The sequence below is a fragment of the Cervus elaphus genome, chromosome X (assembly GCF_910594005.1).
Source record: "Cervus elaphus chromosome X, mCerEla1.1, whole genome shotgun sequence".
Taxonomy (NCBI): domain Eukaryota; kingdom Metazoa; phylum Chordata; class Mammalia; order Artiodactyla; family Cervidae; genus Cervus; species Cervus elaphus.
Genome location: NC_057848.1, coordinates 145176745 through 145203266, shown reverse-complemented (window position 1 = coordinate 145203266; position 26522 = coordinate 145176745). Strand labels below are relative to the sequence as shown.

General features: G+C 42.2%; 2 protein-coding genes across 5 annotated transcripts in view; both read left to right on the top strand.

The window, feature by feature from the left end:
- Window positions 1-26522, top strand: part of LOC122690688 (melanoma-associated antigen D2-like) — a 54929-nt gene that overhangs the window by 3833 nt on the left and 24574 nt on the right. Inside the window, exons 2-5 of one of the 4 annotated variants that reach the window (XM_043897590.1) lie at window positions 6704-6760; window positions 9736-9841; window positions 11812-11904; window positions 12842-12912. The exons of 1 other annotated variant lie outside the window; for it this stretch is intronic. The gene's annotated coding sequence lies outside the window, so the exon portion shown is untranslated. Of the gene's footprint in view, window positions 1-6703; window positions 6761-9735; window positions 9842-11590; window positions 11905-12841; window positions 12913-26522 lie in introns of all 4 variants that reach the window. 2 more of the 4 variants (XM_043897591.1, XM_043897593.1) reach the window with 2 other exon arrangements.
- On the top strand, window positions 7460-8962 carry LOC122690521 (melanoma-associated antigen B1-like). Its single transcript, XM_043897458.1, has one exon. The coding sequence runs from the start codon at window positions 7460-7462 to the stop codon at window positions 8960-8962; it is 1503 nt and encodes a 500-aa protein (XP_043753393.1).

Below are 26522 nucleotides of genomic sequence, written 5' to 3'. Positions count from 1 at the left end.
GATTTTTTTCATCAGTGTTTTATAGTTTTCTATGTATAGGTCTTCAGTTTCTTTAGGTAGAATACACCTAAGTATTTTACTCTTTTTGTTGCAATGGTGAATGGTATTGTTTCCTTAATTTCTCTTTCTGTTTTCTCATTGTTAGTGTATAGGAATGCAAGGGATTTCTGTGTGTTAATTTTATATCCTGCAACTTTACTATATGCATTGATTAGCTCTAGTAATTTTCTGGTAGAATCTTTAGGGTTTGCTATGTAGAGGATCATGTCATCTGCAAACAGTGATAGTTTCACTACGTTTTTTCCTATCTGGATTCCTTTTACTTCTTTTTCTGCTCTGATTGCTGTGGCCAGAACTTCCAAAACTATGTTGAATAGTAGTGGAGAGAGTGAGCACCCTTGTCTTCTTCCTGATTTCAGGGGAAATGCTTTAAATTTTTCACCATTGAGGTTAATATTTCCTGTGGATTCGTCATATATAGCTTTTATTATGTTGAGGTATGTTCCTTCTATTCCTGCTTTCTGGAGAGTTTTTATCAAAAATGGATGTTGAATTTGTCAAAGGATTTTTCAGCATCTATTGAGATAATCATATGGTTTTTATCTTTGAATTGGTTAATGTGGTGTATTACATTGATTGATTTGTGGATATTAAAGAATCCTTGCATTCCTGGGATAAAGCCCACTTGGTCATGATGTATGATCTTTTTAATATGTTGTTGGATTCTGTTTGCTAGAATTTTGTTAAGGATTTTGCACCTATGTTCATCAGTGATATTGGCCTGTAGTTTTCTTTTTTTGTGCCATGTTTGTCTGGTTTTGGAATTAGGGTGATGGTGGCCTCATAGAATGAGCTTGGAAGTTTACCTTCTTCTGCGATTTTCTGGAAGTGTTGGAGTGAGATGGGTGTTAGCTCTTCTCTAAATTTTTGGTAGCATTCAGCTGTGAAGCCATCAGGTCCTGGGCTTTTGTTTGCTGGAAGATTTCTGATTACAGTTTCGATTTCTGTGCTTGTGATGGTTCTGTTAAGATCTTCTATTTCTTCCTGGTTCAGTTTTCAAAAGTTATACTTTTCTAAGAATGTGTCCATTTCTTCCAAGTTGTCCATTTTATTGGCATAGAGCTGCTGGTAGTAGTCTCTTATGATCCTTTGTATTTCAGTGTTGTCTGTTGTGATCTCTCCATTTTCATGTCTAATTTTGTTGATTTGGTTCTTCTCCCTTTGGTTCTTAATGAGTCTTGCTAACGGTTTGTCAATTTTGTTTATCTTTTCAAAACACCAGCTTTTAGCTTTGTTGGTTTTTGCTATGGTCTCTTTTGTCTGTTTTGCATTTATTTCAGCCCTAATTTTTAAGATTTCTATCCTTCTACTAACCCTGGGGTTCTTCATTTCTTCCTTCTCTAGTTGCTTTAGTTGTAGATTTAGGTTATTTATTTGACTTTTTTCTTGTTTCTTGAGGTAAGTCTGTATTGCTATGAACCTTCCCCTTAGCACTGCTTTTACAGTGTCCCATAGGTTTTTGGTTGTTGTGTTTTCATTTTCATTTGTTTCTATGCATATTCTGATTTCTTTTTTGATTTCTTCTAAGATTTGTTGGTTATTCAGAAGCGTGTTATTTAGCCTCCATATGTCTGAATTTTTAATGTTTTTTTTTTCCTGTAATTGAGATCTAATCTTACTGCACTGTGGTCAGAAAAGATGACTGGAATGATTTCATTTTTTTTAATTTACCAAGGCTAGATTTATGGCCCAGGATGTGATCTATTCTGGAAAAGGTTCTGTGTGCACTTGAGAAAAAGGTGAAATTGATTGTTTTAGGGTGAAATTTCCTATAGATATCAATTAGGTCTAGCTGGTCCATTGTGTCATTTAAAGTTTGTTTTTCCTTGTTAATTTTCTGTTTAGTTGATCTATCCATAGATGAGAGTGGGTATTAAAGTCTCCCACTATTATTGTGTTATTGTTAATTTCCCCTTTCATACTCATTCACATTTGCCTGACATATTGCAGTGCTCCCATGTTGGGTGCATATATATTTATACTTGTAATATCTGCTTCTTGGATTGATCCTTTGATCATTATGTAGTGTCCTTCTTTGTCTCTTTTCAAAGCCTTTATTTTAAAGTCTATTTTATCTATTTTATCTGATATGAGTATTGTGACTCCTGCTTTCCTTTGGTCTCTGTTTGCGAGAAAATATTTTTTCCAGCCTTTCAGTTTCAGTCTGTATGTGTCCCTTGTTTGGAGGTGGGTCTCTTTTAGACAGCGTATATAGGGGTCTTGTTTTTGTATCCATTCAGCCAGTCTTTGTATTTTGGTTGGGGCTTTCAACCCATTTACATTTAAGGTAATTATTGATAGGTATGGTCTCATTGCCATTTACTTTGCTGTTTTGGGTTCGCATTTATACAAGCTTTCTGTGTTTCCTGTCTAGAGAAGATCCTTTCGCATTTGCTGAAGAGCTGGTTTGGTGGTGCTGAATTCTCGCAGATTTTGCTTATCTGTAAAGCTTTTGCATTCTCCTTTATATCTTAATGAGAACCTTGCTGGGTACAGTAATCTGGGTTGTAGATTACTCTCTTTCATTACTTTAAGTATGTCCAGCCATTCCCTTCTGGTCTGAAGTGTTTCTACTGATAGATCAGCTGTTATCCTTATGGGAATCCCTTTGTGTATTATTTGTTGTTTCTCCCTTGCTGCTTTTAGTATTTTTCTTTGTGTTTGATCTTTGTTAATTTGATTACTATGTGTCTTGGGGTGTTTCGCCTTGGGTTTATCCTGTTTGGGACTCTCTGGGTTTCTTGGACTTGGGTGACTATTTCCTTCCCCATTTTAGGGAAGTTTTCAGCTATTATCTCCTCGAGTATTTCCTCATGGCCTTTCTTTTTGTCGTCTTCTGGACTACTATGATTCGAATGTTGGGGTGTTTCACATTGTCCCAGAGGTCCCTGAGGCTGTCCTCATTTCTTTTGATTCTTTTTTCTTTTTTCCTCTTTGCTTCACTTATTTCCACCACTTTATCTTCTACCTCACTTACCCTATCTTCTGCCTCCGTTATTCTACTGATGGTTCCCTCCCGAGTGTTTTTTATCTCATTTATTGCATTATTCACTTTTAATTGACTCTTTTTTATTTCTTCTAGGTCCGTGTGAAACATTTCTTACATCTTCTCAATCCTTGTCTCCAGGCTATTTATCTGTAACTCCATTCTGTTTTCGAGATTTTGGATCATTTTTATTATCATTATTCTAAATCCTTTTTCAGGTAGATTCCCTATCTCCTCCTCTTGTTTGGCTTGGTGGGCATTTTTCATGTTTCTTTACTTGCTGGGTATTTCTCTGCCTTTTCATCTTGTTTAGATTGCTGTGTTTGGGGTGGCCTTTCTGTATTCTGGTGGTCTGTGGTTCCTTTTTATTGTGGAGGTTCTCCCAGTGGGTGTGGTTGGACGATTGCTTGTCAAGGTTTCCTGTTTAGGGAAGCTTGCGTCGGTGTTCTGGTATGTGCAGCTGGATTTCTTCTCTCTGGAGTGCCATGGAGTGTCCAGTAGAGAGTTTTGAGATGGGTCTATGGGTTTGGTGTGACTTTGGGCAGCCTGTATGTCGACACTCAGGGCTATGTCCATGCGTTGCTGGAGAATTTGTGTGGTATGTCTTGCTCTGGCACTTATTGGCCCTTGGGTGGTGGTTGGTTTCAGAGTAGGTATGGAGAGTATTGGATGGTCTCTTATTACTTAATGTTCCCTGTAGTCAGGAGTTTTCAGGTGTTCTCAGGTTTTGGGCTTAAGTCTCCTGCCTCTGGATTTCAGTCTTATTCTTCCAGTAGCCTCAAGACTTCTCCAACTGTACAGCACTGATAATAAAACTTCTAGGTTAATGGTGAAAAGATTCTCCACCGTGAGGGACACCCAGAGAGGTTCACAGAGTTACAATAAGAAGAGGAGAGGGAGGAAGGAGATAGAGATGAGCAGGAGGAGAAAAAGGGGGACTCAGGAGAGACAGCTCTATGCAGTACTCTGTTCCCTAAGTGTTCTCCGTAGCCCAGAACACCCACAGAGATTCACAGAATTGGATTGAGAAGAGAAGGGGGATGGAGGAAATAGAGGTGATCTGGGGGAGAAAAAGGAGAGTCAAAAGGGGGAGAGAGTAATCATCACACTCCTGAGTAAAAATGGGTACTGAATATTGGATACTAAAATGTCCAAAATTGATATCAAATACTGAAAACCAAACATTAAAAATCTAGAGTAGAGGTTAGACTCTTAAAAATACAATATTAAAAACAAAAAGACAAAAAATTTAAGAAATATATGTGAAGTTTGCTTTAAAAATAGGGTCTTTTTTTGCAATGTTATAGTTGGTTATGAAAATGAAAATTAAGGAGCAGTAGAGGAGTAATAGAAAGTGAAAGTGAAAGTCAAGTAGCTCAGTCGTGTCTGACTCTTTGCAACCCCATGGACTGTAGCCTCCCAGGCTCCTCCCCCCATGGGATTCTCCAGGCAAGAATACTGGAGTGGGTTGCCATTTCCAAAAAAAGAAAAGAAAAACATTAAAAAAATTTTTTAATTAAAAAAATAGTAAAATTATATCTAGGATATTCTTTGGAGCTGTTGCAGGCAGTGTGGGTTCGGTTCAGTTTCAGATAGCTCCTTGTTCCAGCTTACACTTCTCAATATCTATAGGCCCCTTCCAGTATAGTTGGTGTTAACTACAGGGATTTTCATCTGTTACACCTGTCACTTCTGAAGTGGTTCCCTTTGTTTATTTGGCTTCTGTTTGCAGGTCTCTTCAGTGTCTAATTTCTGCCCTGACACACACGGGCGGAGGTGGACTCTTGTTTAGGTTTGCTTGTTCAGTCATGCTGTGGGGAAGGCGGGGCACTGCAGACATATCACTGGCGTGTGTGGGGAGCACTCGCGGTTTTCCGGCCACACTGGGTTTGCCCCCACTCGTGGCGTGTGTGGTTCCCCATCTACACCGCTCAGGCTCCAGGTTGCTCTACAGGGAGCGGGCCCTGAGGTGCATGCACTTCCGAGGCCTAAGCCACTCAGGTTCCAGTTTTCGGGTACTCCACAAAAGCGCAGACTCTGTTCGGCCTGCGTTTTCTGCTTCCCTGCCAAGTAGCTCAGGCAGCCAGGAGCTTGATGGGTGCACTCTCCCAGGGTGTGGTGCGCCTTCTCCCCTCTGTGGATCCAGCCTCAGTTTCCACCTATCCGGCTAGCCTTGTGTCTCTTCTGGGGAGCTGGTCTCTAGCTGTGACCCTCCCAGCAGGTGTCAACCCTCCAGAATCTCAGGAAGTCTTTGGTTAGAGACTGGAAACCTATTTGCAGTTTGGTAGGGGATGCTGTCTCTGGGGCCAGGTTTGCCCCTTTCCCCTCCCCACTGCCTCCTGCCTCAGGCGGGGGACAGGCCAGTCCACAGCCGGTTAGCTCTTCTCCGGAATTGCTCAGTCCTTCCTTTGTTCTGTCAACAGCCGGCAGTGTCTTCAGTTAGGGCTTTTCGCAGGTTAATTTTCTCTCTCTCTCTTGCTATCCCACAGTTTAAGTTGCCATCTCAGGTTAGCTCTCTCCGATTGCCTGCAGGGCATTCAGGCCCGGTTCTTGCCATAAGCAATGCTTCCCGCTCCTCTCCGTTCAGCCCCCCTTTCTGGTGGTGGATGCGAGCATCTGGGGTACTTTTCTGCTGGGAGTTGCTTTTAGGCATGTAATCCATGGGTTTTATTTATTTTTCCTCCCAGTTAAGTTGCTCTCCGAGACTCGAAAACATCCCCCACACCCGCAAGTGAGAGTGTTTCCTGGTGTTTAGAAACTTCTTCTATTAAGACTTCCTTCCCGAGACGGGTCTCTGTCCCTAACTCTTTTGTCTCTCTTTTTATATTTTATATTTTGTCCTACTTCCTTTCGAAGACAATGGGCTGCTTTTCTGGGCGCCTGATGTCCTCTGCTAGCGATCAGAGGTTGTTTTATGGAGTTTGCTCAGCGTTCAAATGTACTTTTGATGAATTTGTAGGTGAGAAAGTGGTCTCCCTGTCCTATTCCTCCGCCATCTTAGCTCCACTTTCCATGTGGTAATTTTAGTCCTAATTTTCTATGCAGAGTGAATTAAGGCAGAAAGAGGAAAGCCAATATTGTATATTAACGCATATACATGGATTTAAAATGATGGTACTGATGAACCTATTTGCAGGGCAGCAGTGGATTTGCAGACATAGAGAACAGGCTTGTGGACACTGGGGGAAAGAGAGGGAGGGACAGACTGAGAGAGTAACATTGAAAACACACACATTACCATATGTAAAATAGATAACCAGTGGGAATTAGTCCTATGAAACAGAGAGCTCAAAGCCGGTGCTCTGTGATAGCTTAGAGGAGTGGGATGGGCTGGGAGGTAGGAGGAAACTTCAAGAGGGAGGGGACATACAGTTTACCTATGGCTGATTCATATTGATGTGTGGCTGAAACAAAAACAATACTGTAAAGCAGTTATCCTCCAATTAATAGTAAATAAATTTAATTATGAAAAGAGAGAGAGAAGAAAAGAGAAGCAAAAAGATATTATAGACCTTGAATTGGGATCCTGTGTGGGAGCACAGGGACATCAACCTGCCTGCAATAGCACCTGTTCTTAGAAGACTGTGTTTGGTAAGATAAGGTCATCTTACTTCCTCCTGTTGGGACACAGGCTGATTGGCTTTTACTATCTCACAGGCATCAATTCAGGAGAAAGAGGAGCTTCTCTGCCAGGAGCCCAATTGAGAAACCTGAGTGAGTATTCAGTGCACTTATCCCATCCCTTGGATTTGAGCCCAGGAAATCTCAGGGAAGGGCTGTGAGGTTGAGCATCTACTTCACCGCTTTATACCAAGTCTAGGGGAGCGGAAATGTCTAGTCTGAAGGTACAGCCACTAGTCAGCAAATGGAGAATGGTGTCCAGTGTTTTAAGGAGCCAAGGTAAAGACCATGAATGGTGATCCCAGTGAACTCAGGGTGGAAAAACCCCTACTGAGCCCTCAGCACTGGGTATCCCCTGAGAGGGAGGTGGCCTGAGATATCCCTTCACTTGGCTTCTGGAAAATGTGGAGGTCTAAAGTTGTCTGCATCAGAGTAGCAAAAGGCAGGGTGCCCAGGCTCTGCCAAGGCTTGACATGGTAATACTAAAGATGAGCTGAGAGGACTGCAATGCCGGTAAATCCAAAGCAGGGCTGAGAGGATGCAGAGGGAAAATCGAAGGCCTCTGTTCCTCCTCTGTGTGATTCTGTGGGGACAGCTGAGCCCGAAACAGGAGCCTTGTGGTTTCCTCAGGCAGTGTCCTCAAGGACACCTGCAGAGGCAGGCTTTGATAAAGGCAAGGTGGAATCTCCCCATTTTAAGTTGCTCACATCGCCTCATTCTCCATCCTCCAGGTGCACCAATCTCCTGTCCTTTGACCCAGACTCCTGCCTGTAGTTCTTGTCCACGGCCATCATGCCCCGTAGGCAGAATAAGGTCCGTGGTCATGAGAAACATCACCAGGCCCGGGCTGAGACCCAGGGTCTAAATGACCAAGCCACCACCTCTAGGGGAGAAGAGACCACCTCCTCCCCCCCTCCTGATTTAGAGAGTGCTCCCTCAAGCTCCTCAGCTGGTGGCAACCCGAAGGAGCCTCAGGGAGCCCAAGGCACCACCAGTGCTGCTGCAGGTGCTATACCCAAAAGATTTGGTGTCGGTGCTGCAGCACGCTCAAGAGCTGATGTCTGTGGTGCAGCATGTGCAAGAGATGGTGTCAGTGCTGCAGCACGCTCAAGAGGTGATGTCGGTGCTGCAGCACGCTCAAGAGCTGATGTCTGTGGTGCAGCACGCTCAACAGCTGATGTCTGTGGTGCAGCACGCTCAAGAGCTGATGTCGGTGCTGCAGCACGCTCAAGAGCTGATGTCGGTGCTGCAGCACGCTCAAGAGCTGATGTCTGTGGTGCAGCACGCACAAGAGCGGGTGTCGGTGCCACAGCACGTGCAAGGGCTTGTGTCGGTGCCACAGCACGTGCAAGAGATGGTGTCGGTGCCAAGGGCCAAGGTCAGGGAGGTGGAAATACCTCCCAGGCCTCAGCTGCTGCTGAGAGCTCTCACACAGATCCTCTGACCACGAAGGTGCAGGTGTTGGTGCAGAAGATGCTGTATAAGTATAAGGAGAGGGAGCTCATTAAGAGGTCAGAAATGCTGAAGGCAATCAATAAAAGGTACAGGGGGCAATTCCCTGAGATCCTCAGGAGAGCCTCTAAGCACATAGAGATGGTGTTTGGCCTGGTCCTGAAGGAAGTCAGGCCCGACGGTCACTCCTATATCCTGGTGAGCAACCTAGATCTCAGTGACAGTGCGTCTATGAGAGGTGACCGGGGGCTGCCGAAGAATGGTCTTCTGATGCCTCTTCTGGGTGTCATCTACTTGAATGGCCACCGCCTCTCTGAGGAGAAGATCTGGAAGATCCTGAATTTTCTGGGCATCTATGATGGAAGAAGGCACTTCATCTTTGGAGATACCAGGAAGTTCCTCACAGAAGATCTGGTGCAGGAAGAGTACGTGGAGTACCGCCAGGTGCCAGGCAGCGATCCCCCTCGCTATGAGTTCCTTTTGGGTCCAAGAGCACTCATGGAATCCAACAAGATGAAAGTCCTGGAGTTTTTGGCCAAGGTCAATGATACGGTCCCTGCTACCTTCCTGGAGCATTTTGAGGAGTCTTCCAGAGAGGTAGTAGAGAGCACCAGCGCCAGAGCTGTAGCCAGTGTTGGCACTTCTGCCTCGGGCAGGGCTGGCATGTCTGTTTGGGATACTGCAGGCATTTCTTTCTCGGTCTGGGATGGCCCTTCTGCTGTAGCCCAGGCTGAGCATCCTGCCTCAGCCATGCCTGGCATTTCTGCTGCAGCCAGGGCTGGCCCTTCTGTCTCGGCCAGTGCCCACGCTAGGGCCGCATCCAGCTGTCCAACTCGCTCCTAGTGTGGGCTGAAGGCCATTCTTCACTTTGTGGTCAGAAAAGCCTATCATCATCCTGTGGTCCTGTTGACTTGCCCCCCCCCCCCCCCCCCCAGTTTTCGGTTCTTTCTTTTTTCAACAGAAAGCGTATTTAGGTTGATGATACAAGTATTTGAATAACATGGGTCACACACACTTTGCTGTTTGTCAAATTTATGAGTAGGAATTTTGGTTTTGGAAATGCATATTGGAAATCCTCAAATGACCTTTGTGATCCCGGATGAGAATAACATCACTTTAGGATAAGAATAGCCTTAGAAATGTGAAAGTCACCACACTAATAGAAGCTCAGAACATAGATACATAGAGAGAGAGCTGAAAGTTCTTCAATTTTTGGTTTGCTGTACTCTCTTTTATAGTCTCCTTTTTTGTAAATGTATAAGATATATCCTTGGATCTGCTTATGGTTTTCAAGAATGTTTGAGAATATAAATTATAGCAAATGATTTATTTGTGGCTCTTCTTTTACACAAACATTAATTGAGCATCTGCTTCAAGGAAGTCTTTCAGGCCTGTACTGGCGCTGTTTGGTCAAAGAAACTCCCAGTCTGCCCATTCAATTATAGTTTCCAGGGAAGCTGTTATTGTACAGAAGAGGCTGAGATACTCTCTATTTCAAGAAGAACAAGAAAGAAGCAGGGTAAAGTGGGAGTGGAGAGAATATATTACTTTGGTTTCATTGCTAAGCAGAATTTTGGCTGATTGGGGAGGTGGGGTCACTTTTGTTTTTCTTTCAGTTAGAACGCTGCATAGTTTCTGACATCTGATAGATGCAAAAAAAGAAAAGAAACCCAGCTGATGTAACATCTGAGGTCAAGATAATCGTAATAACTGCGATTGCCCGTAAGTTCTCAATAGAGACAGGTGCTGTGTTAGATGCTTTCCATGAATACATATATTCCACCAGTCTGACAAGGCAGGGTTTATAAAACTCACTTCACAGTGGAGAGCCTGAGGCTCATAGAGTTAGAGTTTGGTTTAGTGCCAAACTACTTAAGGCTGGCAAATGACAGAGCTGGGACTACACTCCTGCTCGAAACTACTGTAGCATACATACTGTTCTTCTTCCCCGACCCAGAGACATACCCTTGTCTTTTCTTTTAAACAAGTACTTTTAATCTTTGACATTTAATTTCCTTTTTCTTATTTATTTATTTGGCTGTGCTGGATATTATTTGCGGCACTTGGGGTCTACTTCCCTGACAAGGGATGGAACCTGGGACCCCTGCAGTGGGAGCCTGGGGTACTTGCCACTGGACCACCAGGAAAGTCCCCACCCTGTATGTTTTATTTCAGTGTTTCTCTCAATACTTCAAAATTTGTCCTAAGTGATAAAAAAGAATACCCTTGTGCTCAAGCTAGTGGATCAGAATGTGTAGCCAGAGCAGTAAGAATACCAAATACAATTAACCAGAAATATCTATCCCTTATTCATTACTCATAGATAAATGAAAGAGACAATATTCGGTGACAGTATTAGCATGTGCATTGGCCATGTGAGATAACCTCTGAAGACCAGGGGCTCGCCATATCATGCCTACAGTCTCTTGTCTATAGAAAGTAAATCTATCAGAACAGAAATGACGTGAGAACCTTCCCCTGGCTGATGAGATAGATTGATGTACCATTTTTCCCTGACGGATGACCACCTGTCCTGGGACTCCTGCCTTTGGCTGTAGCTTCTCCATCTCCTATCATTCCTGGGAAAAAGGACCCATTCATTCTCTGTAGCACTGCAGAGCAAGCACGGCTCCAGAGTTTGCAGAGATGTGGAATTTCCCCAGAAGCCTTTAATCCAAGACCCAGAAAGCAAGATGAGGACCCCATGTAGGAGGATTGAGGAGAGGAACACCCCAGAATATGGGGGTTGATCACTGGAACAGCCCTCCCAACTGCTCTCAGTCACAGGGGATCTCAGACCTGTTAGGCTAAGCATAGCCTCGCTTATTCTTCAGGCCTCTCAGAGAGCTAAGAAACTTGGTCTCGGTGCAGAGTTCTGAGGTTGGTAGAGGAGAGAGGATCAGTCTCTCAGAATTGACAGTGAGAAACCTGAATGAGGGTGATGGAAAGATGCAGCGACATAGTAGGAACCTGTAAAGATACACTTGTCCTTGTTGACAAGCCCATGAAGTCCAGAACGATGTGGGCTGCTGTGGTTAACACTTTCAACTCAGGTCCCTGAAAAGTAGGGACTTTGGGAATCAGCAGAGGATAGAGCAGCCCCAGGAAGGGTGCAGAGTCAAAGTGAAGACCCAGGGTATGGAGCTGGAAGCCCCTCAACTCACAGCCAACAGGGCTACACTTAGCCCATCTTCTCCAGTGAGCCCTGGGAGGCAGAGGGAAGTGCTGGCCAGCTCAAGGGCCCCGTGACTTCTCCCTAGTTGGTGTCAAGGAGGTGAGGACCTTGGTTTATAGACTGGCTGTTCATCAGAGTGGAAATGCGAGGTATGACAGTGGCACACTCTTGTCTGAGGAGTGCAGCAGGCAACTACCCCGCTACAGAGAAATTCTTAGAAAGTCCTGCAAATGAAATGGGCCCTTGGGGGGAACAGGCAGGACTTTCAGACTAGGTTTATCCCTCATTTTCTGTAGGCAAATGGCTTCGGGCCTTACAGTCCTTGGACTAGTGCAGGAGGCGCCATTCAGTTGAGGTCGGGTACTGAGTTCCAAACAGGAGTCAACTGATGGCATGGGCTGACAATGAAGGATGCCTCCCAGAAGGAAGGTGGCCACAGAGGGCACTGTCCCTGTCAGGCCTGAGACTCTGCCACTTAGGCCTGGTGTCGTGGTGAGTCCTACTCACTTCCTCCCAGAGCGTCTCGTGGAGGGAAGGAACCTCATCCTGGTCAACGGGAGCAGCCACAGCTCAGCAGAAGGACGATTTCCAGATTGCACCAGAAGCCAAGGTAGGGACCCTGATGACTGAAAAGACCATCTGTGTCAAAACAATAGGGACAAAACATATTCCTTCCACTGCTGTTAGCCTCGGAAGACCACAGGCTGTGGTGGACCGATGAGGCAAATTCCACTTCTCCCTTGGGGGTCTCGGGGAATTGGGGGCCTGAGGGGAGAAGCCTTAAGGCAAACCAGGGAATATTTCCAGCTTATCAATATTTCCAGGTTATTTCCAAGTCAGGGTGAGGACGGTAAAACTGTTTAAACACACATACCAGGATAGCCACACAGAATCTTCCCTACTGTCAGACTAGAAGGCAACAGGTAGAGTTGTCAGGCCAAGGGCCCCTTCAGTTCTGACTGTGTAATAGCAGGAAAGTTGGGGTTTTGGTCTGATGGTGGTGGTCCCATGTCAACAGAGTGGGGAGTTTTGGGCTTGGCTAAGAGTCAAATTTTGGACCCTGACTTGGGACCCTGAGAGGAACCATCTATCATCCTCAAGGAGCTTGCCACAGCTTTCATTCTTGTGAGACTATGGGCAGGGGTGGCTAGATAAGGCCACCCTGTCTCCTCCTCCAGGCTCACAGTGACATATGGGTCTTACTATAAGGAGGTAGGCTTCAGGTCAAGAAGGAGGGGATTCCTCAGGCCTCAACAGAAGTCAAATTGTGAAGTCCAAGTGAAAGTTGAGGGGTCTACTCATCCCTGAATAGAGGGGACTAAAGAGAGTCATGCCCTGCCCTTTGATGTCAGTTCTAGAAAGCTCAGGGGAAGACTGTCAGGCAAGGCTCTCCCTCACTTCTTTATACCAGGCCTCCTTCTCCTTGTTGAATTGCTAAGCCATGTCGGACTCTCTTGTGACTCCATGGACTGTAGCCCACCAGGCTCCTTAGTCCATGGAATATTCCAAGGAAGAATTCTGGGGTGGGTTGCCATTTCCTCCTCCAGGGGATCTTCCTGACCCAGAGACTGAGTCTGCATCTCTTGCAGCTGCTGTATCACAGGCGGACACTTTACTGGTGAGCCACCGGGGAAGCCCTATGTCAGGCCTAAGGGAGGCCAGATCTTCGTTGGAAAGTACAGCCACCAGTCATGAGAAAGGAGGGATATGGTGCCTGCCAGGCACTGTGGCAGATGCTTTACAGTTACCACCACATGCCACCAGTCCTTCCAGGCAGGGCTTGCCAAACTCCCTTCAGAGTTAAAGAGCCCAAGGCTCTCTCAGAGAGTTTAATGGTGTGACAAACTTCCCATAGCTCCTTAAGTGACAGGGATGGGCATAGCCCCCTGATCTGAGTTATTCTAAAGCTCACCCTCTCACTCCTGCAAGCCTGAGCTGACCTTGTTCCCTTAATTCCCTTCTTATTCTCATTACTGTGAAATGTATTGGAAGCAATAAGAAGGAAGACTCTAGGTTCAAACAATTACATTGTAATACATAGCCAGAGCAATAATAATAATAATGCCATAACGAGTGTGACATATGAAGAGAGGAAAGTAAGAGATAATATTTTCTGGCAATAAGATCATCTATGCATACATATGAGGTTTCAGATAAGCTTAAAAGATCAAGGACTCACAAAACAATCATCACATAGCCATTTCTTTGTATTAAGAAATCTCTGTTTGATCTAAAATATAAAGTTTATTTATTAGAGGTTGCCTGAGAAATCTGGCTGAAGGAGAGAAGGGACAGGTTACCACACTTTGTTTCTCTCGCAGGTCTCTACCTGGGCCCCATTACCTACGCCATGGATTCCCCATCTCTTATGGCTCCTAGGACAGGGATACATTCTCTGCAAGTTTGGAGCAGGGAAAGTGATCGGGGCTTTTCAGGGATGTGGCATTTCCCAAGAAGCCTTTAATCAAAGGGGCAAGTGCCTATAGGAGGACACCCATACGTCTGGACTGAGGAAAGCACCCCCAAGAATATTAGGCGTAAGAAGGTTCCAGGGAGAGATCTCAAGGTGAACATCTCTTTTCTCTTTTGTCACAGTACAGTTGTCAGGGACTTGAAACCTTTGGTCTAAGGAGGACTATCTCAGGTCAGAGTAGGAATTGTCCGATATATATGTGAAGCCCCTGACAAAGAAGTGAAAGAAATAGTGACCCAGAACCACTGGGGTTCTGTAGCATCCACTTCCTGCTGTCAGCCCTTGGAGGTCCTGAATTCCATCATAGGATGAGGTAGAGAGAGGCCTCGAGAGCTAAGAGAGAGTGCTACTGCCATGAGTAGGGCATGTTTCAGATCTCAGTCCTCTTGCTCCTCCCACATAGTGACATCCAGGACAGATCATTCATCTTGAGGTTGAGAAGAAAAGGAAGTATTTGAAGTAATTGAGTGGCAAGATGGAGCTTAAGGGAACACATTTTATGTCTCTTTTTGTTCTTGCTTGACCTCAGTAACTGGGAAATGTATCTTTTTCTGCTTAGGGCTTTCTTTTTCATAGTATTGAAATATTCTTCCTTGTCATTGAAGGTCTGTTTGACTTCCGTATCTGTGTTTATGAACAAAGTATATCCCATTTATTACTGCATTTCAGTATAAGTATAAAAGTTTTGGTATTTTCTATAACGAATTGGAAACCTTTGAATCTCTCTTTGTGATTCAGAGCAAGATAACATATCAAGAGTATTGGGAGTTTCTTACCATTGGGAATGAAGACAGTGAAATTGTTGATATCAGGAAATAACGAAAAGGGTCTTGAGTGTGTGGCATCTGCAATACAGTGGAACAGGAATTCCCAGCCCCTGTTTCCCCACAGCAACCCAGATTTTAAAATTGTATAAGTAACAAAATACCTTTATAGAAGGCCTAGAACCCAATTAAGAAATTGCAGTACCATAGGTAAGCATAAAATTTACATCAGCTGCGCTTGAAATGTGTAAGCACAGCAATTTGACTCTTTGGCATCACCCCCTGTCTCGGGCTGGTACAGCTGGGTACCAAGAGAGATTGTGACATTTCTTGGTAGGGGGAAGTGTCAGTGGGGTGAATGATTTGAGTTTCAGTCCTCTTAGTACTAAGAAATGCATTCAAGAAAGGTGCAGGACACAAAATAACACAGAAAAATGAGTTGTGTTTCTAAATACCAACAACAAACTATCTGAAAAAGAACTTAAGAAAACAGTTCTACTTCAAATATGTCAAAAAGAATAAAATACTTTGAAATAAGTTTAATCCAGGAAGTGAAATATCTATACACTGAAAGCAACAAGACACTGATGGAAGAAGTTGGAAAAGACACAAATAAAAAGATGCCCCAAGTATATGAATTGGAAGAAGCCATACTGTGAAAGTATCCATCCTGCCCAAAGTGATCTACAGACTTAATGTACTGTGTGTCATAATTCCACTGGAATTTTCCAGAGAAATAGAAATGGTAACGTTCTTATGAAACCACAAAAGACCTTAAATAGACAAAATAATGTTGAGAAAGACGAGCAAAGGTGGAAGCCTGGCACATCTTGCCTTTGTTCAAGACCATGTGATACCAGCGTATACATAGACACACAGACCAGTAGAACAGAATAGAGCCTAGGAATACAACCATGCACAGAAAGTCAAGTCATCTTTGACAAAGGCACTAAGAATACACAGTGAAAAAGAGGGTATCCTCAGTCACCCAATAGTGTCGAGAAAACTGAATATTTGCATGAAAAGGATTAAACTTGAGTTGTATCTTACATCACTCGAAAAATGCAAATTGGATTTAAAACTTAAAAATGAGACCAGAAACCTTAAAACACTTAAAAGTAAACATAGGGGAGAACTCCTTGTCATTTGTCTTGGCAGTGTTCCGGGGATTTTATTTTGTTTTTTCGTTTGTTTTGTTTTGTTTTTCAATTTGACATCAGAAACACAGGCAAGAAAAACAAAGCTAAATGGCATTACATCAAATTAATAAGATTCTGTATAGCAATGGAAACAGTCAACTAAATGAAAAGGTGGAATGGAGAAAAAGCTTGCAAGCCATATATCTCATAAATTAATATCTTATAAAAGGAACTCAGACAACTCAATGACAGACTAATTAATTGAAAATCACTAAAAAAAAGGAGCAAAGAACCTAAACATTTTCCAAAGAAGACATACAAATGGCCAGCAGCTATATGAAAAGGAGCTCAGCATCACTAACCATCAGGGAGATGACAATCCACACCACAGTAAGACATCACCTCATGCCTGTTGGCACAGCTATTATCAAAAAGCCAAGTGATAACACGTTTTGGCAAGGCTGTTGAGAAAAGGGAACCTTTGTACACAGTTGCTGGAAATATAAATTGGCACAGCCACTATGGAAAACAGTGTGGAGGTTCCTCAGAAAATCACAAAGGTAACTATCGTACAACTCAGCATTGCCACCTCCTTGTATGCAATCGACCCTTGAACAACACAAATTTGAACTGTGCAGGTCCACATATAGATGAATTTTTTTTCAATAAATATATTGAAAACTGTTCAGAGATTTGAGATGACTTGAAAAAACAGGTGACTCGCATAGCCTAGCAATAAAAAAAGATTAAGAAAAAGGTATCATGAATGTATAAAATTTATGTAGATACTAGTCTACTTTATCACTCACTACCATAAAATATACACAAATATGAAAAGCTTAAATTTATCAAAAGTAATGCGCACACACACACACACAACTTATGGACCATGAATAGCACTATTCATCCCTGATGAGCAGTTTCGGTAGTAAGTTATGATCTCAAAAATCTGACCACCAGTGGTTCTCAGGTAGTTCTCATTGTGTTTACCATGATATTGTAAACCTTGAATAACATGATAGGACTCATATGAAGTGCCCCTAGTGGTGCTGGAAGTGCTCTCAAGAAATGGAGGGAAGTCACGACATTATGCAAAAAAGTTGAATTGCTTGTTATGTACCACAGTTTGGGTCTGCAGTTGTAGTTGCCACCATTTCAAGATGAATGAATCCAGCATAAGGACCACTGTAAGAAAAAGAACATGAAATTTAGGAAGCTATCACTTCAGCTACACCAGCAGGTGTGAAAACCTTTGCTTTTTGTGACATATCTTTTTATCTTATATTGAAAATATAGCTTGTATGTGGGTACAGGATTGCTATAAGCAAGGCATATCTATAGACTCTAATATGATTGAAGAAAAATCAAAGTCATTATGACAACCTAAAGCAAAACGGGGGTGAAGGATCTAGAGCTGGAGAACTTAATGGCAGCAAGGGATGGCCTGACAACACTAGAAAGAAGTTTGACGTAAATTATCAAAAGAATAGGAGAAGTAGCTTTCGCAAAATCAACAGGCAACAGATGCATTCACAGATGCCATTAAGAAAATCACTGGGTATTAATTTTGTATCCTGCAAATTTACCAATTCATTGATGAGCTCTAGTTGTTTTCTGGGAGCATCTTTAGGCTTTTCTATGTCTAGTATCATGTCATCTGCAACCAGTGCCAGCTTCACTTCTTTTCCAACTTGGATTCCTTTCTATTTTTCTCATCTCTGATTGCTACAGCTAGTATTTCTGAAATCATGTTGCGCAAAAGTGGAGACGGGACATCCTTGAGATTTTCATATTAAGTGAAGTCAGAAAAAGAGAGATCACACCACTCATGTGGAAAGATAATTTTTTTAATTGAAGGATAATTTCTTTACAGAATTTTGTTGTTTTCTATCCAACCTCAACATGAATCAGCCATAGGTATACATATATCCCCTCCCTTTTGAGCCTCACTCCAATCTTCCTCTCCATCCCACTCCTCTAGATTGATACAAAGCCCCATTTTAACTTCCTGAGACAGAGAAAATTTCCATTGGCTATATATTTTGCACACATTAATGTAAGTTTCCATGTTACTCACTCCATACATCTCACCCTCTCCTCCCCTCTCCCCATGCCCATAAGTCTATTCTCTATGACTGTTTCTCCATTCAGTTCAGTTCAGTTCAGTCGCTCAGTCATGTCCAACTCTTTGCAACTCCATGAACTGCAGCATGCCAGGACTCCCTGTCCATCACCAACTCCTGGAGTTCACCCAAACCCGTGTCCATCGAGTCGGTGATGCCATCCAACCATCTCATCCTTTGTCACCTTCTCCTCCTGCCCTCAATTTTTCCCGGCATCAGGGTCTTTTCAAATGAGCTCTTTGCATCAGGTGGCCAAAGTATTGGACTTTCAGCTTCAAACTCAGTCATACCAATGAACACCCAGGACTGTTCTCCTTTAGGATGGACTGGTTGGATCTCCTGCCAGTCCAAGGGACTCTCAAGAGTCTTCTCCAACACCACAGTTCAAAAGCATCAATTCTGCAGTGCTCAGCTTTCTTTATAGTCCAAATCTCACATCTGTACATGACCACCAGAAAAATCATAGCCTTGACTAGATGGACCTTTCTTGACAAAGTCATGTCTCTGCTTTTTAATATGATGTCTAGGTTGGTCATAACTTTCCTTCCAAGGAGTAGGCGTCTTTTAATTTCATGGCTGCAATCACCATCTGCAGTGATTTTGGAGCCCAGAAAAAGGAAGTCAGCCACTGTTTCCCCATCTATTTGCCATGAAGTGATGGGACCGGATGCCATGGTTTTAGTTTTCTGAATGTTGAACTTTAAGCCAACTTTTTCACTCTCCTCTTTCAGTTTCATCAAGAGGCTCTTCAGTTCTTCTTCACTTTCTGCTATAAGGGTGGTGTCATCTGCATATCAGAGGTTATTGATATTTCTCCTGGCAATCTTGATTCCAGCTGGTTCTTCTTCCAGCCCAGGGTTTCTCATGAGGTACTCTGCATAGAAGTTAAATAAACAGGGTGACAATATACAGCCTTGACGTACCACTTTTCCTATTTGGAAGCAGTCTGTTGTTCCATGTCCAGTTCTAACTGTTGCTTCCTGACTTGCATATAGGTTTCTCAAGAGGCAGGTAGGGGATCTGGTATTCCCATCTCATTCAGAGTTTTTCACAGTTTATTGTGATCCACACAGTCAAAGGCTTTGGCATAGTCAATAAAGCAGAAATAGATGTCTTTCTGGAAATCTCTTGCTTTTCGATGATCCAGCAGATGTTGGCAAATTGATCTCTTGTTCCTCTGCCTTTTGTAAAACCAGCTTGAACATATGGAAGTTCATGGTTCATGTATTGCTGAAGCCTGGCTTGGAGAATTTTGAGCATTACTTTACTAGCGTGTGAGATGAGTGCAATTGTGTGGTAGTTTGAGCATTCTTTGGCATTGCCTTTCTTTGGGATTGGAATGAAAACTGACCTATTCCGGTCCTGTGGCCACTGGTGAGTTTTCCAAATTTGCTGGCATACTGAATGCAGCACCTTCACAGCATCATCTTTCAGGATTTGAAATAGCTCAACTGGAATTCCGGCACCTCCACTAGCTTTCTTGGTCTCCATTGCTGACCTGTAAATAAATTCTTCTGTACCATTTTTCTAGATTCTGTATATATGCCTTTGAATACAATATTTATCTCTGTCTTTTTGACTTACTTCACTCTGTATAATAGGCTCTAGGTTCATCCACCTCATTAGAACTGACTCAAATATGTTCCTTTTTATGGCTGAGTAATATTCCATTGAGTATATGTACCACAACTTCTTTATCCATTCATCTGTTGATGGACATCTAGGTTGCTTCCATGTTCTAGATATTGTAGATAGTGCTGCAATGAGCAATGGGTATATGTGTCTTTTTCAATTTTGGTTTCCTCAGGGTATATGCCAGGGAGTGGGGTTGTTGGGTCATATGGTGGTTTTATTCCTAGTTTTTTAAGGAATGTTTATATCGTCTTTCAGAGTGGCTGTATCAATTTGCATTCCCACCAGCAGTGCAAGAGCATTCCCTTTTCTCCACACCCTCTCCAGCCTCTAGTTTTTGTAGACTTTTTAATGATGGCCCTTCCGACTAGTGTGAGGCGACAGCTCATTGTAGTTTTGATTTGCGTTTCTCTAATAATGGCTGATTTTGAGCATCTATTCATGTGTTTCTTACCCACCTATATGTCTTCTTTGGAGAAATGTCTGTTTAGGTCTTTTTCCACTTTTCCATTGGGTTGTTTGTTTTTCTGGTATTGAGTTGTGTGAGCTGCTTATATATTTTTAAAATTAATCCTTTCTCAGTTGTTTCATTTGCTGTTATTTTCTCCCATTCTGAGGGTTGTCTTTTCACCTTGCTGATAGTTTCCTTTGCTGTGCAAAAGCTGTTAAGTTTCACCAGGTCCCACTTGTTTACTTTTATGTTTTATTTCCTTTACTCTGAGAGGTGGGACATAGAGGACCTTGCTTGATTTATGTCATCGAGAATTCTGCCTATGTTTACTTCTAAGAGTTTTATAGTTTCTGGTCTTACATTTAGTTCTTTAATCCATCTTGAGCTTATCTTTGTCTATGGTGTTAGAAAGTGTTCTAATTTTATTCTTTTACACGTAGCTGTCCAGTTTTCACAGCACCATTCATTGAAGAGGTTGTCTTTGCCCCATTGTATATTGTTGCATCCTTTGTCAAAAACAAGGTACCCACAGGTGCATGGGTTTATTGCTGGGCTTTCTATCTTGTTCCATTGGTCTGTATTTCCGTTGTTGTGGCAGTACCATACTGTCTTGATGACTGTACCTTTGTAGTATAACCTGAAATCGGGAAGGTTGATTCCTCCATCTCCATACTTCTTTCTCAAGACCACTTTGGCTCTTCGGGGTCTTTTATGTTTCCATATGCATTGTGAAATGTTTTGTTCTAGTTCTGTGAAAAATGCCATTGGTGACTTCATGGGTATCACATTGAATCTGTAGGTTGTGTTTGGTCATGTAGTCATTTTCACAATATTGATTCTTCCTATGCAGGAACATGGAATGTCTCTCCATCTTTTTATGTCATCTGTGATTTCTCTCATCAGTGTCTTATTATTTTCTGTGTACAGTCATTTGTCTCCTTAGGTAAGTTTATTCCTAGATATTTAATTCTTTTTGTTGCAATGGTAAGTGGGATTGATGGCTTGATTTCCCTTTCTGATTTTTCATTGTTAGTATATAGAAATGCAACTGATTCCTGTGTATTGATTTTGTATCCTGCAACTTTGCTAAATTCACTGATTAGTATTCATAATTTTCTGATAGTATCTTTAGGGTTTTCTACGTACAGTATCATGTCATCTGCAAACAGTGAGAGCTTTACTTCTTCTTTTCTGATCTGGATTCCTTGTATTTCTTTGTCTTCTCTGAGTGCTGGAGCTAGGCCTTCCAGAACTATGTCAAATAATAGTTGTGAAAGTGGACACCCTTGCCGTGTTCCTGATCGTAGGAGGAATACTTTCAGTTTTTAACCATTTACAGTAATATTTGCTGTAGACTTATCATATATGGCCTTTACTATGTTGAGGTAGTTTCCTTCTGTGCCCATTTTTTGACGAGTTTTAATCACAAATGGGTGCTGAATTTTGTCAAGGGCTTTTTCTGCATCTCTTGAGATTATCATTGGTATTTATCTTTCAATTTGTTTATATGATGTATCACATTGATTGATTTGCATATAATGAAGAATTCTTGCATCTTGGAAATAAACCCAGCTTGATCATGGTGTATGAGCTTTTTGATGTGTTGCTGAATTGTGTTTGCTAAAATTATGTTGAGGATTTTTGCACCTATATTCATCCCTGATATTGGCCTGTAGTTTTCTTTCTTTGTGTTGTCTTTTTCTGGTTTGGTATCAGGGTGATAGTGGCCTTGTAGGATGAACTTGGAAGTGTTCTTTGCTCTGCAATTTTTTGAAAGAGTTTTAGGCATTAGCTCTTCTCTAAATGTTTGATGCAATTCTCCTGTGAAGTCATGTGGTCCTGGGCTTTTGTTTTTTGGAAGGTTTGTTATCACAGCTTCAATTGCAGTGCTTGTAACTGGGTGGTTCATAATTTCTGTTTCTTCCTGTTTCAGTCTTGGAAGATTGAATTTTCTAAGAATGTGTCCATTTCTTCCAGGTTATCCATTTTATTGCCATACAGTTGTTCAATGGCCTCTTATAATCCTTTGTATTTCTACATTATCTGTTGTAATCTCTCATTTTCATTTCTAATTTGTTTGATTTGATTCTTCTCCCTTTCGTTCTTGATGAGTCTAGCTAAAGGTTTGTCAGTTTTATCTTCTCAAAGAACCAGCTTTTAGATTTATTAGTATTTACTATTGTTTCTTTCCATTCTTTTTCAATTATTTCTGCTCTGATCTTTATGATTTCTTTGCTTTTACTAATTTCGGGATATTTTTTGTTCTTCTTTTCCAGTTGTTTTAGGTGTAAAGTTAGATTGTCTGTCTGATGTTTTTCTTGTTTGTTGAGGTAGGATTGCATTGCTATAAACTTCCCTCTTAGAACTACTTTTGCTGCATCCCATAGGTTTTGAGTTGTCATGTTTTCATTGTCATTTGTTTCTAGAAATTTTTCGTTTTCTCTTTTGCTTTCTTAAGTAACCTGTTGGATATTTACGTGTTGTGTAATCTCCATGTGTTATTGTTTCTTACAGTTTTTTTCTTGTAATTGATATCTAGTCTCATAGCATTGTGGCCAGAGAAGAAGCTTGATATGATTTCAGTTTTCTTAAATTTACTGAGGTTTGATTTTTGGACCACGATGTGGTCTATCCTGGAGAATGTTCCATGTGCCCTTGAGAAGAAGGTGTATTCTTCTGCATTTGCATGGAATGTCCTGACAATGTCAATGAGATCCATCTCATCGAATTTGTCGTTTAAGACTTGTGCTTCCTTATGAATTTCCTGTTGATGATCTGTCCGTTGGTGTGAGTGGGGTGTTAAAGTCTCCTACTATGATTGTGTTACTGTCAATTTCTCGTTTTATGTCTGTTAGTGTTTGTCTCATGTATGAGGTGCTCCTATGTTGGGTGCATAGATATTTACAATCGTTACGTCTTCCTCTTGGATTGACCCCTTGATCATTATGTAGTGTCCTTTCTTATCTCTTGTAAACTTCTTTATTTTAAGGTCTATTTTGTCTGACATGAGGATTGCTACTCCAGCTTTCTTTTACTTCCCGTTTGCATGGAATCATTTTCCATTTTCTCACTTTCACTCTATATGTGTCTTTAGGTCTGAGGTGTGTTTCTTGTAGACAGCATATATACAGGTCTTGTTTGTGTATCCATTCAGCCAGCCTGTGTCTTTTGGTTGGAGCCTTTAATCCATTTACATTTAAGGTAATTATTGATATATATGTTCCTATTGCCATTTTCTTCATTGTTTGGGGTTGATTTTGTAGACCTTTTTTCTTCTCTTGTATTTCTTGACTGTATAAGTCCCTTTAACGCTTGTTGTAAAGCTGGTTTGGTGGTACTGAATTCTCTTAACGTTTGCTTGTCTGAAAAGCTTTTCATTTCTCCACCAATCTTGAATGGGATCCTTGCCAGGTACAGTACTCTTGGTTGTAGATTTTCCCCTTTCAGTACTTTAAATATTTCTTGCCATTCCCATCAGGCCTGCAGAGTTTCTGCTGAAGGATCAGCTATTAAACGTATGGGGTTTACCTTGCATGTTACGTGTTGCTTTTCCCTTATTGCATTTAATATTCTTTTTTGTGTGTTTAACCTTTGTTAGTGTGATTAGTATGTATCTTGGCATGTTTCTCCTTGAATTTATCCTGTATGGGACTCTACACCTCTTGGACTTGATTGGCTATTTCGTTTTCCATGTGAGGGAAATTTTCAAATATAATCTCTTGCAAAATTTTCTCCTACCCTTTCTTTATCTCTTCTTCTTCTGGGACCCCTATAATTCGAGTGTTGGTACATTTGATATTGTCCCAGAGGTCCGTGAGACTATCCTCAGTTCTTTTCATTTCTTTTACTTTATTGTGCTCTTCAGAAGGTATTTCCACCATTTTATCTTCCAGCTCACTGATTCCTTGTTCTGCTTCAGATATTCTGCTCTTGATTCCTTCCAGCATATTTTAATTTCAGTAAATGTCTTGTTTGTTTCAGTATGCTAACTCTTTGATTCTTATAGGGTTTGTGGTTGATATTTGAATTTTATCCATTTTGTTTTCAAGGGTTTTGATCATCTTTACTCTCATTATTCTGAATTATTTTTTTCAGGTAGTTTGACTATTTCCTCTTCATTTATTTGGACTTCTGTGTTTCTGCTTTGTTCCTTCACTTCTGTAGTATTTCTCTGCTTTTTCTTTTTTTTTTTTAACTTATTGTGTTTGAGGTCTCCTTTTCCCAGGCTTCAAGGCTGAATTCTTTCTTCCTTTTGATTCATGCCCTCCTATGTTGGTCCAGTGGTTTGTGTAACCTTACAAGGTGAGTTTTGGTGCTTAGATTTCTTGTTTGTTTGTTTTTCCTCTGATGGGCAAGGCTGGGTAAGATTGGTAATCCTGTCTGCTGATGATTGGGTTTGTCTTTTTGATTTGTTTGTTGTTTAGATGAGGTGTCCTGCTCAGGGTGCTACAGGTGGTTTGGTGATGCTGGTTCTTGTATTCAGGTGGTTTCTTCTGTGTGAGTTCTCACTATTTGATACTCACTAGGGTTAGTCCAGAGAAGGCACTGTCACCCCACCCGAGTACTCTTGCCTGCAAAATCCCATGGACGGAGGAGCCTGGTAGGCTTCGGTCCATGGGTCTCTAAGACTCAGACACGAATGAGCGACTTCAGTTTTACTTTTCACTTTCATGCATTGGAGGTGGAAATGGCAACCCACTCCAGTGTTCTTTCCTGGAGAATCCCAGGGACGGTGCACCTGGCAGGCTGCTGTCTACGGGGCCACACAGAGTTGGACATGACTGAAGTGAATTAGCAGCAGCAGCAGCCACCCTCTACATGTGACTCAGTAGTATTGCCTTACTTCCACAGCTGCCTGTCTTTCCTCCACAGGCATTGCCCACCACAATCTCCTCTCTCACATCACCTCAGTTGTTCTCTCCACGGTCAAGAGCAGCTCTCGCCATGAGATTGCTCCACAGTCCCTAAACTCCAGCTCCCAGCCATTGTGCCTTCTAGGGGACCTGTGTCCCAGTTCGGGGTGTGTGTGGCAGTGGCAAGGATTGTCGTTCTCATTCCATTTAGGCTGCCACAGATCAGCTGTTCCACTCTCAGCCTTAATGTTTCCTCTCTGACTCAGACAGTTGCCCCGATGTTGGGATCAAACCTTCCTTCAGTGCCCCCACCCGACGAGGGCAGGTCCAGTCCTACTAACACTCCTGTTTTCCCCCCTAGTTCCTTCCTCCTATCAAGTTTGGCGTGGTTCTAGATATTTTTTCTGATGGTCAGGTACTCCTGTTCACTCTCATCTGGTGTTCTGCATGCACTTCTGTGTCTGAAGGTGTATTCCTGATGTATCCATGGAGAGAGATGTACTCCACATCCACCTATACCTCTGCCATCTTGTTCTCATCTGGAAATACAGTTTTCTTTTTTTTTTAATTACACGAATGAACTTCTTTAGCAAATAGAAAGAGACTGAACAGATATCAAAGGCAAGCTTCTGGTTACCAAAGAGGAAACGAGAGAAAACGTGGCAGGGAGGGATAAATCAGGAGCTTGGGATGAGCATATACACACTATTGTATATAAGGTAGATAACCAACAAGGATCTACTGTATAGAGCAGGAAACTCAATATTGTGTGATAAGTTATATGACCAAAGACTCTCTAAAAGAATGCATATATGGGTATGAATAATTGATTCACTTTGCAGTATACCTGAAACTAACACACCGTTGTAAATTAAATATACTCCAATGAGATTTTAAAAAGAAAATCACTGAGGAGAAAGGAGATCTGTCTAGACAGGTTTTAAGGCAGATGAAATTCCCTATTCTGGATGAAACGCCCCAAAGTACATCCATTGGTAGGGAAGGGAAATGAGCTCCAGGATTTGAGACAGAAAGAGATAGGCTAATTTTATGATTTTGTGCAAATGTCATCAGGGTTTTGTGCAAATGATCAGGTCCCCTGACCTATAGAGCTGCTAACCCTGAGCCTTAAAGGGAAACAATAAACACCATCTCCCAGTGTTTCGGTTGTACAACAAGAAGGCTGGACAGCATGAACCCTTGAGTGGGATTGTTTCTGTCAGTGCTTTGTCCCTGAATTCAGGAAGTACCTTGCCAGTAAGGGACTGCCTTTTAAAATTCTTTTGATATTGTATAATGCCCTTGGCCACCAAGAACCCCATGAGTTCAACACCAAAGGAATCAAAGTGGTCTCCTTTCCTCTAAACACAGCATCTCTAAGTCAGAGGACTTAGAGCTCCATCTCTATAGATCAGAGGATCAAAAGGACCTTTCAGGCTTCTTACATAGGGTACTGTATTGTCAATGGTATAGAAGAGAACCCTGATAGAACATCATGAAGTCTGGAAGGATTACATGACTGAAGATGCGATTGTTGTGACCAAAAAAAGAAAAAAACACGAAAGCCCAAAACAATAAATTCCCACTAAAGAAAACAGTCCAGGTGTTGTGCATGCCTTCACAGGATTTGTGACAGAGTCAGTCGAGGAAATCATGAAAGAGACTGTGGATATGGCATGCAAAGTTGGGAGAGCAGCAGAGGAATTAACAGAATATGACTTGATGGAGATGAGTGGTTCTGAACCAGAGCTGGATGATGAGGAACAAGATGCAGAAGAAGCAGTGTCAGAAAC

What these genes read in the sequence shown, in the direction of transcription:
- LOC122690521 (XM_043897458.1), top strand. Translation starts at nt 7,460, where the DNA reads ATGCCCCGTAGGCAGAATAAGGTCCGTGGTCATGAGAAACATCACCAG.